The sequence below is a fragment of the Homalodisca vitripennis genome, chromosome X (genome assembly GCF_021130785.1).
Source record: "Homalodisca vitripennis isolate AUS2020 chromosome X, UT_GWSS_2.1, whole genome shotgun sequence".
Taxonomy (NCBI): domain Eukaryota; kingdom Metazoa; phylum Arthropoda; class Insecta; order Hemiptera; family Cicadellidae; genus Homalodisca; species Homalodisca vitripennis.
Window position 1 is genome coordinate 157,384,388 of NC_060215.1, and position 14,002 is coordinate 157,398,389.

General features: G+C 36.1%; 1 protein-coding gene across 1 annotated transcript in view; it reads right to left on the reverse strand.

The window, feature by feature from the left end:
- The window catches only part of LOC124370056 (angiotensin-converting enzyme-like), a 67,416-nt gene that overhangs the window by 47,578 nt on the left and 5,836 nt on the right, over positions 1 to 14,002 (reverse strand). The window contains 2 exon segments of the mRNA XM_046828376.1: positions 7,954 to 8,051; positions 10,744 to 10,944. Coding sequence (XP_046684332.1) covers positions 7,954 to 8,051; positions 10,744 to 10,944 — 299 coding nt within the window.

The window sequence follows — 14,002 nt, forward strand, 5'->3', positions numbered from 1 at the left end:
AAAATTAACCTTTTGATGCCACACATTTTCTTTCAAGATATGTTAAAACTTCAAATGAACTATTCAGGAAAAAATGTACATGTACATAGAATGTGTTTAACTTTTATTTTATTCAATAAACCTCAATGAATTTTGGAACAGTTAAAAGATTTACCTTTTTACATCTAAATAAAAATTTGATCCATGCATTGAAAAATGATTGTATATTTTGGCTTCTTGAAATAATTATACTCATAAAAATTCAGATTTCTTAAATTTTTAGGGGAGAAAAATCATACATTCATAACTATTTAATTAAAAACTCTAGTTTTGTTTATAATTAATAGAACTGTTTATAAAGGAAACTATATTATATTTTAGGCCATTATAAAACTTTATTGTTTTAATTGATCAATAAGTATTTATTTGACAAACTAGTTTGATTTTTAATGAATATTACTAAAAAAGATTGAGTAAATGAAATTTTGATTTAACATGTAATTTTGTATATTTGTAGTAAATATTAAACCTCCAAAACTAAAAATAATAACAAATCAGGTAAATCAATTAATTTTTTAAGAAAGCATGCTACGATCCAACACTTATAAATACACAGAGTTTTAATTTAATTACGATGAAGTTTAAAAACTTTATAAGCTTTGTAAAAAGATTTGTTACAAGAAATAAGTTGTGGCTTATTTCTTGTGACAGGGTTTCTTCACGGTGTTGTTAAAAAGTACAAGATACGTTATACTGAATTAAGTATAAATAAATAAAGTCAACACTTTTTAGCACTACGTACTATGTATGTAATAACAAGAAAAGGTTAGTAGGCTGTCAAAATTTTAGATTTTTTGCCAGGTAAGTTTCATCACTGAGCAGTTGCAAAAAATAAAATAAATTTTGCTATTTAGTTGAAGACTTCTTTGATATATACAATTTTTTCAAAAAGTTATGATAGAAGAGAGGGGTGAGACCATCTGCAAAGTGTGTATACAAACTCATGTTCCACAAGAGTCGACAGTTTATACTTGGTTTTCTGAGTCTGATACTGCATTTATTAGTAGCATGATCCAGATAATGATTTGAAAATATGATGAATTATTACTCATGACATTGAAGTTGATTAAATCATTAGAAATTATTTTATTTTTCACCGGATTTACAAAACAATTTTTTCCGCTTACGGTAACCTTAAAGTTATATTGTAATCTCTAAGTTATTATAATAACCATAGAATTATATTGAAGGCTATAAGTTATTATAATTAACAATAAGGAACACGCTTTTTATCATATATATTTAAATCAACAATTATTCAGTCTGGACCAGATATTAAAAACTTTAAGGTAAGGGATAAGGTAAGGAAAGCTCTAAGGTAAGGGATTCCATGCAACGGAGTACAGATACATATACAGTCCCCCCCCCCCAGGCACCCTATGACTCCAGTGCACACGTAACGCAAGCTCTAAGGTAAGGGTTTCCATGCAACGGAGTACAGATACATATACAGTCCCCCCCCCCCCAAGGCACCCTATGACTCCAGTGCACACGTAACGCAAGCTCTAAGGTAAGGGTTTCCATGCAACGGAGTACAGATACATATACAGTCCCCCCCCCCCCCAAGGCACCCTACGACTCCAGTGCACACATAACGCAAGCTCCAATGTGAGTTTCCAATGTGTTTACGATGCATGCAACAGAGTACAGATACATATACAGTCTGGACCAGGCACCCTACGACTCCAGTGCACACGTAACGCAAGCTCCAATGTGTTAACGATGCATGCAACAGAGTACAAATACAATATATACAGTCTGGACCAGGCACCCTACGACTCCAGTGTACACGTAACGCAAGCTAAAATGTGAGTTTCCAATGTGTTTACGATGCATGCAACATAGTACAGATACAATATATACAGTCTGGACCAGGCACCCTACGACTCCAGTGCACACGTAACGCAAGCTCGAAGGTAAGGGTTTCCAATGTGTTTACGATGCATGCAACAGAATACAGATACGAGGGGTATCCAAAAAGTAAGTTTCCATTAATTATGAAAAAGTTAAAAAGACTCAAAAAATAACTGAAACACATTTATTCAACTTTTTACATCATACCTGATTTTTCTACATAGTTACCATCCCTTTCTAAGCACTCTTGGTATCTAGGAAGTAGTTTTTTTATTCCAGCATCACAAAATTCACCCGCCAAATTTTTAAGCCAAGTATCCACCTCATTTTGAAGGTCATCGCTGTTGGCAAATCGCCGACCGCCAAGGTGTCTTTTCAGCTCCGGAAACAGATGAAAATCGCAAGGCGTAAGATCTGGTGAGTATGGAGGATGACCAAAAACATCCCACTTAAATTTCCTCAAAAGTTCCATTGTTGCACGAGCAGCGTGTGGTCGGGCGTTATCTTGAATAAGCAGAACCGTGCGCGACAAAAGTCCGCGCCGTTTATTCTGTATTGCCCGCCGAAGTCTGGTGAGAACTTCACAATACCTTTCTGCATTTATGGTTTTGCCACGAGGAAGATAGTCAATCAATAACACTCCACGGCAGTCCCAAAAAACTGTAGCCATTACCTTTCCTGTCGACTCAAAAACTTTGGCTTTTTGAGGAGCTGCCTCTCCTTTTTTTTGACACACCATACTCTGGCGTTTGGTCTCTGGAGTTGAGTGGTGAATCCATGTTTCATCACCAGTGACTATTCTACTGAAAAGGTTTTCATCTTCATCGTCAAACAATCGCAAGAAAGACTGGGCAGCAGCCATTCGTTGTTGTTTATGGGCATTGCTCAATAAGCGAGGCACCCATCTTGCACACACTTTTGCAAGCTGAAGATCTTCTGTCATGATATTGTGCACAGATGACCGGCTAACTTCAACACTTGACGGCAGTTTATCCATGATTTCATCGAGAGTCACTCGCTTATCATTGTCAATAACTGCTCGTACAGCATTAATGACGTCAGGTTGCCGAGAATTGGCCGGTCGGCCACTACGCTCATCGTCATGAACATTTTCTCTTCCTTCCAAAAACATTGCACGTCAACGACTGAACGGACATAACATGTTCACCATACACTTGACACAACTGACGATGAATTTCAACGGCAGTTTCGTTTTTGGCGGTCAAGAAATGAATAACACTACGGACTTCGCAACTGGCGGCAGAACGCAGTGGAGTCTCCATGATGTTTGGGCAGCAACTGACTGAGAAGCGTGACAATGGGCCAGTGACCGGCGCACCTGTTGCCAACCGAACCGCCCTGCATATCCCCGCCCACAGCTGCACGCTGTGTTACGTACGCGTCTTTTTACAGAACAGGGAAACTTACTTTTTGGATACCTCTCGTACATATACAGTCTGGACCAGGCACCCTACAATTCCAGTGCACACGTAACGCAAGCTCCAAAGTGAGTTTCCAATATGTTTACGATGCATGCAACAGAGTACAGAAACATATACAGTCCGGACCCGGTACCCTTCGACTCCAGTGCACACGTAACGCAAGCTCCAATGTGAGTTTCCAATGTGTTTACGATGCATGCAACAGAGTACAGATACATATACAGTCCGGACCCGGTACCCTACGACTCCAGTGCACACGTAACGCAAGCTCCAATGTGAGTTTCCAATGTGTTTACGATGCATGCAACAGAGTACAGAAACATATACAGTCCGGACCCGGTACCCTACGACTCCAGTGCACACGTAACGAAAGCTCTAAGGTAAGGGATTCCATGCAACGGAGTACAGATACATATACAGTCCCCCCCCCCAAGGCACCCTATGACTCCAGTGCACACGTAACGCAAGCTCCAATGTGAGTTTCCAATGTGTTTACGATGCATGCAACAGAGTACAGATACATATACAGTCTGGACCAGGCACCCTACAATTCCAGTGCACACGTAACGCAAGCTCCAATGTGAGTTTCCAATGTGTTTACGATGCATGCAACAGAGTACAGATACATATACACTCCGGACCCGGTACCCTTCGACTCCAGTGCACACGTAACGCAAGCTCCAATGTGAGTTTCCAATGTGTTTACGATGCATGCAACAGAGTACAGATACATATACAGTCCGGACCCGGTACCCTACGACTCCAGTGCACACATAACGCAAGCTCCAATGTGAGTTTCCAATGTGTTTACGATGCATGCAACAGAGTACAGATACATATACAGTCTGGACCAGGCACCCTACGACTCCAGTGCACACGTAACGCAAGCTCCAATGTGATTTTATGTGTTTACGATGCATGCAACAGAGTACAGATACATATACAGTCCGGACCCGGCACCCTACGACTCCAGTGCACACGTAACGCAAGCTCCAATGTGAGTTTCCAATGTGTTTACGATGCATGCAACAGAGTACAGATACATATACAGTCTGGACCAGGCACCCTACGACTCCAGTGCACACGTAACGCAAGCTCCAATGTGAGTTTCCAATGTGTTTACGATGCATGCAACAGAGTACAGATACATATACAGTCTGGACCAGGCACCCTACTACTCCAGTGCACACGTAACGCAAGCTCCAATGTGAGTTTCTAATGTGTTTACGATGCATGCAACAGAGTACAGATACATATACAGTCTGGACTAGGCACCCTACGACTCCAGTGCAAACGTAACGCAAGCTCCAATGTGAGTTTCCAATGTGTTTACGATGCATGCAACAGAGTACAGATACATATACAGTCCCCCCCCCCCCCCAAGGCACCCTACGACTCCAGTGCACACGTAACGCAAGCTCTAAGGTAAGGGTTTCCATGCAACGGAGTACAGATACATATACTGTACAGTCCCCCCCCAAGGCACCCTACGACTCCAGTGCACACGTAACGCAAGCTCTAAGGTAAGGGTTTCCATGCAACGGAGTACAGATACATATACAGTCCCCCCCCCCCAAGGCACCCTATGTCTCCAGTGCACACGTAACGCAAGCTCTAAGGTAAGGGTTTCCATGCAACGGAGTACAGATACATATACAGTCCCCCCCCCAAGGCACCCTACGTCTCCAGTGCACACGTAACGCAAGCTCTAAGGTAAGGGTTTCCATGCAACGGAGTACAAATACATATACAGTCCCCCCCCCCCCCCCAAGGCACCCTACGACTCCAGTTGTTCCTGCGCACTCCAAACACTCAACTACAGCAAGTGGTGGAAATTGTGTAAAGTACATCTATCATATAAAAATAATCTTTTAAAATTTTTTTGTGTTTTTATTGTAAACATTACTCACTTTCTAGACAAGCCTCATAAATTTAAAATTTGATATCAAAGGAAGTGTTATACAGACATCACTGTATTGGACAATGTCGGTTAAGCAAAACCCTTAACAGTCATGTTGTGGTATCCTTGAAAGTTTATAATTTTGTTGAAAGACATATTAGCTCATATCCCTTTGACAGATTTAAAAATAATTTATATTCCTGGTTGGTGGAGAATCCATTTTATAGCTTAGATGAATTTTTCAAAATTTAAAATAAGGATTTTTAACCCTCCATCAGGCGCTTAAAATTAGAAACACCATCAGGCGCTCATGGAGGTTTCCTCCAGGTTAGCGAATAATGGATATCATAGTTGTTTAAACTGTTTTTATTTGTTTAAAAATTCATACTGATTTAATTACAATGTAATATATTCATTTTTAGAAATTAAATAAAAATTACTCTCTTATGTAATGAATTTTCCATATAAGAAATTCAAAATCTTAAAAAATGTTATTGTATAATAACAACATGATTTATTTTAAGGAATAATGCAATTAATTTTAAAAATGTTTAACCTACTGTAATAATATATGGAAATTAACTTACTTTTTAACTTCTTACAAAAACAACTTACTTCAGTTCTTGAGATATTATACAATTGTAATGTCAATTATTACTCTGAAATAAAAATGTATTCTTTACTAAAATTTTTTTTAACACTACACAAAGTTTCAAAACATTTTCCTTCTGGTTCTTATAACGACAATGTTCACTCCATAAAAAGTACTGAAATGTTAGCTAGCACACGGGTACTGTACTGACAAGTCTCTCGTCTTCATTCTCCATTTCACAAAATTCAAATAATATATATTGTAAAACTTAAAAAGAAATCATCACAGGTCACACATTTAGGCGCACACGGATTATTACTCCATAAAAACTAAACACAATAAGGCGCTCACGGAGATTTCGTCCAAGCACTACAAACACAACATCGGGCGCTCACCGAGGAATCGTCCAGTCTCGCACGGAAGTATACTTCACACTGACAGATTTTGACAAAGATAAGCGGGAGGCTATTGTTTCGCTTCCCCGAAAGATGCTCGTGAATTACACTGCGGGAAACGACTGCCAACATCAGAAAAGTAGTACTATTTTTAATAATAAAAAATACACAGAGGAAAACTCTGTTTAGCGCCCGATGTAGGGTTAATGATTATTGTGTTTTTGTATTTTGTTACAATTACTATTGTGCCGGATAAGCTTTAATTATTATTAGTTTTAAGATTTTGATGTGGCTTTAATAATAAGCTGTATTTATGACTTTGTCAATGATGTTAAGATAAGATAAGATAAGAATCTCTTTATTCATAGTTGTATACATTTTATACATGAATAGTGTCAGCATTGTATATACAATATAGTTGACTAATCTTTACATTAACAAATTAGAATTCTGGGTATATTTTCCAATTTAAAATAGCCATACATAATATATAATGGTTAATCTATAAACATTATATTTTTGTAAGTTCATATTATAAATTAAAGAGAACTTTAAATTCTTAAAAATAAGCTTCAAATTAATGAACTAATTAATGGGCCATCTGATTCATAAAATTCCTCTATTGAGTAAAGTGCCTTTGCTGTCAGGTAACTTGTTAATTTTTTTCTTAAATTTTGGCAAGGTTTGTTCCGATCTAATGTGGCAAGGTAATCTTTGAAGAAATTTTAGTCCCACGTAGGTTGGGCTTTTTTTATAGAACTCAAGATTATGATGCCCAATTATTCTATATCTGGAATTCCTGGTATTGAATGTTTGAGTAGGATGATCTGATATTTCAATACATTCTTTTGCAGTTAAGATTGTGGCAGTAATATATAAGGCAAATACTGTTGAAATTTGTAGCTGAACAAAATAAATTTTAACTGAGTCTCTCCATCCAAGATTTAACATGATCCTGACAGCCTGTTTTTGTAATTTCAGAATTCTATTGAGATTTGCTTTGACTGTCCCCCCGTATAGGCTAATTCCAAAGTTGATGTGAGAATGAATGAATGAATAATAAATTGTTTTCAATGTTTTGAGATTGCTCAGCTTTGACATTCTTCTCAGAGCAAATAATCCAGATGATATTTTGGATGAAATTCTATTTACGTGGTTTGTCCAGTCTAAATTTTTGTTTCTAAAATGTTGTAGATTTTTGTAGCAAATAAAAATTATGGAATGAAATGAAATATACAGAGTGTAAATTAAGTCCTGATACGCCTGGATATATTCCAAACGGATTGAGATATCAATGTACAATCTTCACCATACCTATTAAAATACTTTTTTGTTCTTTTTGAAGGATAAAACATTTCCCCCCTTTTCGAAGGGGATAGAGAGGGGTCATTTTAAATTTTCAATTTGTACCCCTATCTTGTGACATGTCATTTTAAAGACCTATACAATGGAAACACAATGACATGAACAAACCATCCCTACGACGATCGTTGCAAAAGTCTTATCTTGGTAATTATCAACTTATATTAGTTATAGGCAAGTTTTTGTCATCAGACTGGACTCAGATTAATTATATTCTGTGGGTAAACATTAGAAATACCTACCACTACTACTGGATGCTTTGGTTAGGGATCATTCCTAGTATTGCATAATGCATATGTAAATGTGAACACCTGTGGAGTAAATCATTATTTTATCTATAATCAGTTACACGAAAACAAAAGTAATTACCTGTGCAATTAAGGCAGGTGTGACATCTAGAGAGACTTTGCCTGGGTAAGGAACAGTCATGTTGTACACACTTGCCCACTCTTGAGCCCACATGTTACCTGATCAACATCGGCATCGGTTACATCACAATATAAATTGCAAACTCTCATCTACCGTGTACCCAAATTCTAGAAACGGCTTTGTGATCTTTCGATCGTTCACAATATGGCCTAATAAAACTGGTTTATGGTATTAACGTTTCCTCAGCTTCTCAAGGAGTTAGAATATGAGGAATTGGATGCAAAAACCTTTGCTGTAGTGTAGCTCTAGTTGCACATAATTTTGAAGTCATTATACGATGAGACAAATAAGAAAATAATGATGAATGGACAACCAAGAATTAAACTTTAGCCATTGGTTTAGGATATTGCAAGATTGTTTGTGTAATTTTAAGCTTGATATTAAAAAAATAATGATAAAATGAATTCAGGATAAAGAGAGCTGAAAACTATGTTTTACAAATAGAGTATCATTAAACAACAACCTACTTCCTTCCTACCCCTCCATTCCCCGAATTGGTGTAATATAACCATTTGTGATATACACTTTTTTAGCCCTAATTATTTTTTTATAAATCTCATATACAAAATTATACCGACAAATTTGTTTGTGGTTAGCAACGTCCAAGATTTCAAATAACCTCCATTTTATTCTGGTTCTCTAATTTCAAATGAATTATTACTATCAATGTTCTCAACTTATTGCCCTTCTTTTAAAATTATATGCTACATGACTTATTTTTATGTTAAAGATTTTTCACCAACTTCTTACAACCTGTCCACATGAGAAAGAAAAGTCACTAGTAGCACAAAGTTTTTTGAGTCCTATGTTGGTACAGAGATTCAATTATGTGAGTTGAACTGTTAAAAAATTATTAAGTCTCCTATAGTAACTTACGAAATAAGTGCAATTGTGATTTTAAAGTTAAATTGAGGTAATCTCTACCAATTGATCTTATATAAATTAAGTTAGTTTGCTTGATTATTTTTTATATTTTTAATTTCCTAACAAATTACTTCAGTCTATCAAGCATACAAAATCGCATAATATTTTTATAATTTGCGGTCATTTTTGTTTTAGTGGATAGTTGGATAGTCCGTTGTCACAGATCACAAAGTACACTCGCTTCAGCTAATATCTTCACTTAAGTTGTCCTACAACATTAAATAATAAGCAAACTTCTCAGAAAGGTATTCTCTAAAAGAAACATCCAATGTGTTATTTAATTACAAACTACCCTTAAGGTAGTAAATTCACTCCAAAAGTTAAAAAGCTAAAATGATTAAATTCAATTTTCAAAATTTTTCAATAACATGAGGCAAGCAAGACTTAAGGTAATCAGTTTGCATGTAAATAAAATGATTAAAACTTAAATCTAGACAGTTCATACTAAGCAATAAACTGACATGATCCGATATGGAAAGTTGAAAATGTTACAAGACCCTAACTGATGCCTAGCACACTTAACAAAAATATTATCCAGGCAATTTTTACCCTGTGTTGTAGCTGAATTTAAACGGTGCAAATTATTTTGCCTTAATACATTAATAAGTTTTTCACTGTTCTTGTACAATTAATTACACTAAATTTGTTATTTAGGTCCCCACCAGCTACCACTGTATAATTGGGATATTGAGTCAAAAGTGACAGCATTTTATCGAGGTTGTCAAGAAAAATATCTGCATCTCCTGGTGGGGAATGGTATAAACAAACCACAACTAATTTAAATTTTTTAATAATGACTGCAGGAGCTTCAGAATGTATCTCTACACAATTCTTTCCCAAATCAAGGGACCTTGCCTGAACAAACATTATAAATTCTCAATGGCCTACAACTTATAAACAAAATACACTAGATCGTAAGCAGTATTGGCTTATGAAAAATTTGTCCTTTTTATTGTCATTGAAAACGAGTAGGAAACATGTCATAAATACATTAGGAAGGATGAATAATTATTAAGGTCTTAAAACATTATTACATACAGTTAATCATGTTTGTATTGGGAAAATTTTATGAAAATTGTTATTTTAATATTTTGTGCAAAACTTTAATCTAGCAATGTAAAATGAAAAATATTATACAGAGAGTATAAATACATATTTAATATAAATATGTACAGTGGTCAATCAATTATTTAATTGTGGGCTTAGAGAAATTACTTTTTACCAAAACGTAAAATGTTTCAGGCTTTTAATTATATGGCATCTGATTTGAAGCAAGTTTAAAGTTTAAGAATGTCTCTGACTGGCGGTCAGCGACGTCCGGCAGTTGCTCAGTTTGTTGCATGCAGCAGCATATCTCTGGTTGGATGACGCAAAGTGTTGAGCCATGCTCTTAACTGTCTTCTTAGCTGCATTCGGGTTTAGAGCCAGCCAGTCATAAAGAAAACATTTACCTTACTTTATGGCTTCTAAAAGGACTGTACTTTAACACATTAGAAACTATTTACAGATATTTCAAGCAGTTAATTTTAAATAGAAAAGCATTTATGAAATTATGTCCACAGACAGCTACCATGCTGAACATCTCCAGTTTAGAGACAAACACAGCAAATCCGATGGTGCTCCAAGTACTGGAGAAAAATTACACTAGACAACAATTAGACATCAAAACTTTAATAATAGGACTTACATCTCTTTATCATCTACACTTATGGTTTCAAACAAGAACATTCACTAACATATATTACAACACTCGGATGTTTATTCAACATCAACATTACTGGCATTCATAAATGGTACTGAACATACCTAACAGATGGGCAGGAAGAGGTCCGGATTTCTCTATGACTTCTTTATCGTTTGTGTTGTAGTTGAGACTCAGTTTGTGCCGAACATATGCGTGTAGCTGCTTGTAGAGTAATAGGATTTGCTGGTACAACTTGTAGATCTGCTCCTCAAAATCGTTCATCTCGAAGTCATCGTTCCACATTGCTGCGGTATCTGAGAAATCTGGAAAAGTGTCGATAAACAGTTGTGTAAATAAATTGTGCTATCTTCACTTCATTCCAACCTACAGTCCATTGATAGAATGTCTTTATGGCCCGAGTGTGCTTGTGTGCTGTGTCCCTAAGATTTACGATTGTGTAAAAATTCAACACTGTTAACAATAACAATTTTAAGTAATATGAGGTATATTTTTAATCGGTAGTATATAATATTTTAGGGAACAAAAATCACTTTTATTGGTTAAACAGGAGTTTACGATACAAATAATACTGTTATATGTCACATTTAAAATTAAAGTTCTATGTCTTAATAAAGTAATTAACATGTAGTTAACAACTAATTAACAACTTTATGAATATTATTAAGTTAATTCATCCCATGGCATGAGTAATCTGCTACTGGAAAGACTGATTTACCTTTTTACAATGCATGTTAAGTACTTTATACGTATGTTCCTTAATTTAAGTAGGCCCAATGTAGCAAACTTGTTATTACTGTACCAGTTTAAAATTCAATACTACGATACTCAATTTTAATAAAGTACCATATAGGAAATTATTTAATAAACCACAATTGATTTTAATATTAGACAAGACAAGACAAGACAATTCTTTATTTTCACATTCATCAAGAAGGAAATGGCGTCAAATACATATTATCTTAAAAATTTTTCCCAGGTTTGTTGTCATTAGCTGCCTAGGTCTTTACATTCTCTGCGAGTCGGCTCTCCAATTCAAGAATTCTTTTACTGAGTAAAAGGGTCTCTCTTGGAACCAGGAGTGCAGGCTTTTCTTCAACTTCCTTCCTTCCATTTTCTTCAGCTCATCAGGGAGATTATTGAAGAATTTTGCCCCAGCATAGGTTGGTTTTGTTTCAGAGAGAGTTAACTTGTGGATTGGCAAAGTAAAGTTATTGGCATGCCTAGTATTGTAAGAGTGAATGTCTTGGTGCTGTTGGACATTATGAGTTGTAGCTATCACAATACATTCTACAATATAAAGGCTGACTACTGTTGATAACCTCCACTCTTTGAATACCCCTCTACAGCTCTCTCTACATCCCAAGCCGGCCATGATTCTTAGAGCCTTTTTTTGAAGAATGAGGATTCGTTGGAGATTTCTTTCAGTTGAACCACCCCAAACCGCTAAGCCATATCTCATATGGCTTTCAAACAGAGCATGATAGGCTGTTATTGTGGCTTTTGTCGTGCTTATAGCTTTCGTCCTTTTTATGGCATAGATTGCTGAGCTAAGTTTAAGGCATAAGTTATTAATATGATTTAGCCATGAGAGTTTGTCATCAACAATGATTCCAAGATAATTAGTTGAGCTGACAGATTGAAGATTTGGTAGATCTGAAATGTCATCCTTCTTGTTCCCAAATGAAATTTGTTTCGTCTTTGATTCATTGAAAACCAGGTCATTGTTTCTACAATAGTCCATAGCAATGTTAACAGCAATGTATGAATTTATTTCTAGATTTTCCACTGAGCTATTGGCAGTTAATAGCATAGAATCGTCAGCATACATGACTAAATTACTGTATGAATGTAAAACGTTAGGAAAATCATTAGTAAATAATATAAAAAGTACAGGCCCCAACACAGATCCTTGCGGTACACCACGGTCCATTGACAGGACCTCAGATCTAGAAATTGTAGTAATTCTTTTTATGGTCTGAGTCACTTCTACAACCTGGCGTCTTCCTTCAAGGTATGCTGAGAACCATGAAAGTGCTGTTCCTTGGATTCCTAGATGAAAAAGTTTTCTTATAATCAAGTCATGGCTTAGACAATCAAATGCCTTACTCAAGTCAAGTTGCACTCCCACTACATTATTTCCAGCCTCGATATTGTCCACAATGTGCTCCAACAGATCTACTATTGCAGTCATGGTGGATCGTCCCTTAATAAAACCATGCTGTTCCTCTGTCAAAAGGTTGTTCAGTTGAAGATGCTTGAAAAGTCTAGAGAGTACAATTTTCTCAATAATTTTGGATTCAGTTGGAATTAAAGATATTGGCCTAAAATTTTCTATGTGGTGTTTACTGGATTTTTTGTGAAGAGGGATAACTTTGGAAATTTTCATACTTGAGGGGAAAGTACCATGCAGAAGAGACAGTTGTGTGATATGAAAAATCGGTACCGCTACTTCATTTTTACAAAATTTTAGAATTTTTGAGGATATTTCATTTAAGCCAAAAGAGGATTTTGTTTTTAGTGAGTCTATTACTTTACTTATTTCTTCAATTGATGTGGGTTCCATAGAGGTCAGTGGCATTGCAACAGGTGGGTTCTGAACAAATTGCATTGTTGGGTTGATGCACAGGTTCTGTTTGAGAGTTTCATCAGCAATAGTTGAGAAATAGTTGTTAAAATGGTTGGCTATATCTATAGGGTCGTCAATTTTTTCTCCGTTTTTAACTATGAAGTCAAATCCAGAAATTGTGTCCTTGTGCTGATGATTTCTCTCGCTGTTTATGATCTCCCAAACAGCCTTATTTTTGTTAGCAGCGTTGTCAATATGAGCAGCACTAGCCTCTTGTCTTAAGGTCCTTAGTTTTAAGTCGTAAGCCTTCTTTAGCTGCGTAGAAGTTTGTTTATCCTCTTGGCTGCCAGAAAGACAATATCTCTCATTTGCTTTAAGAAAATCTTTCTTTAAGCGGAGAGCTTCTTCGTCATAGCATGGTCGAGCTTTTGGTTTTGCCACAACTCTGAATTTCTTGATTGGACAAGTGAGATCTAAAAAGTATGTTATTGTCTTCAAATATTGTCTGTAGGCCTCTTCCACACTATCTTGTTGAAGTACATTAGTCCAAGATTCCTCAGCCAAATATCGTTTGAGATTTGTTAAGTTCTCTGGACTTACATGTCGATGAGAGGAGGTAGTAGTTTTTTTTGATTCAACAGACAGAGGCAGATAACAAAGTTGTCCGAAATGGTCACTTATACCAGTATGGAGAATTTTCACTTGAGATTCATCAATTTCAGCATTTGTGCAGATAGCATCTATGGAGGACTGATGACCTTGAAATACTCTGGTCGCCGAAAGTTGGAGTCGTG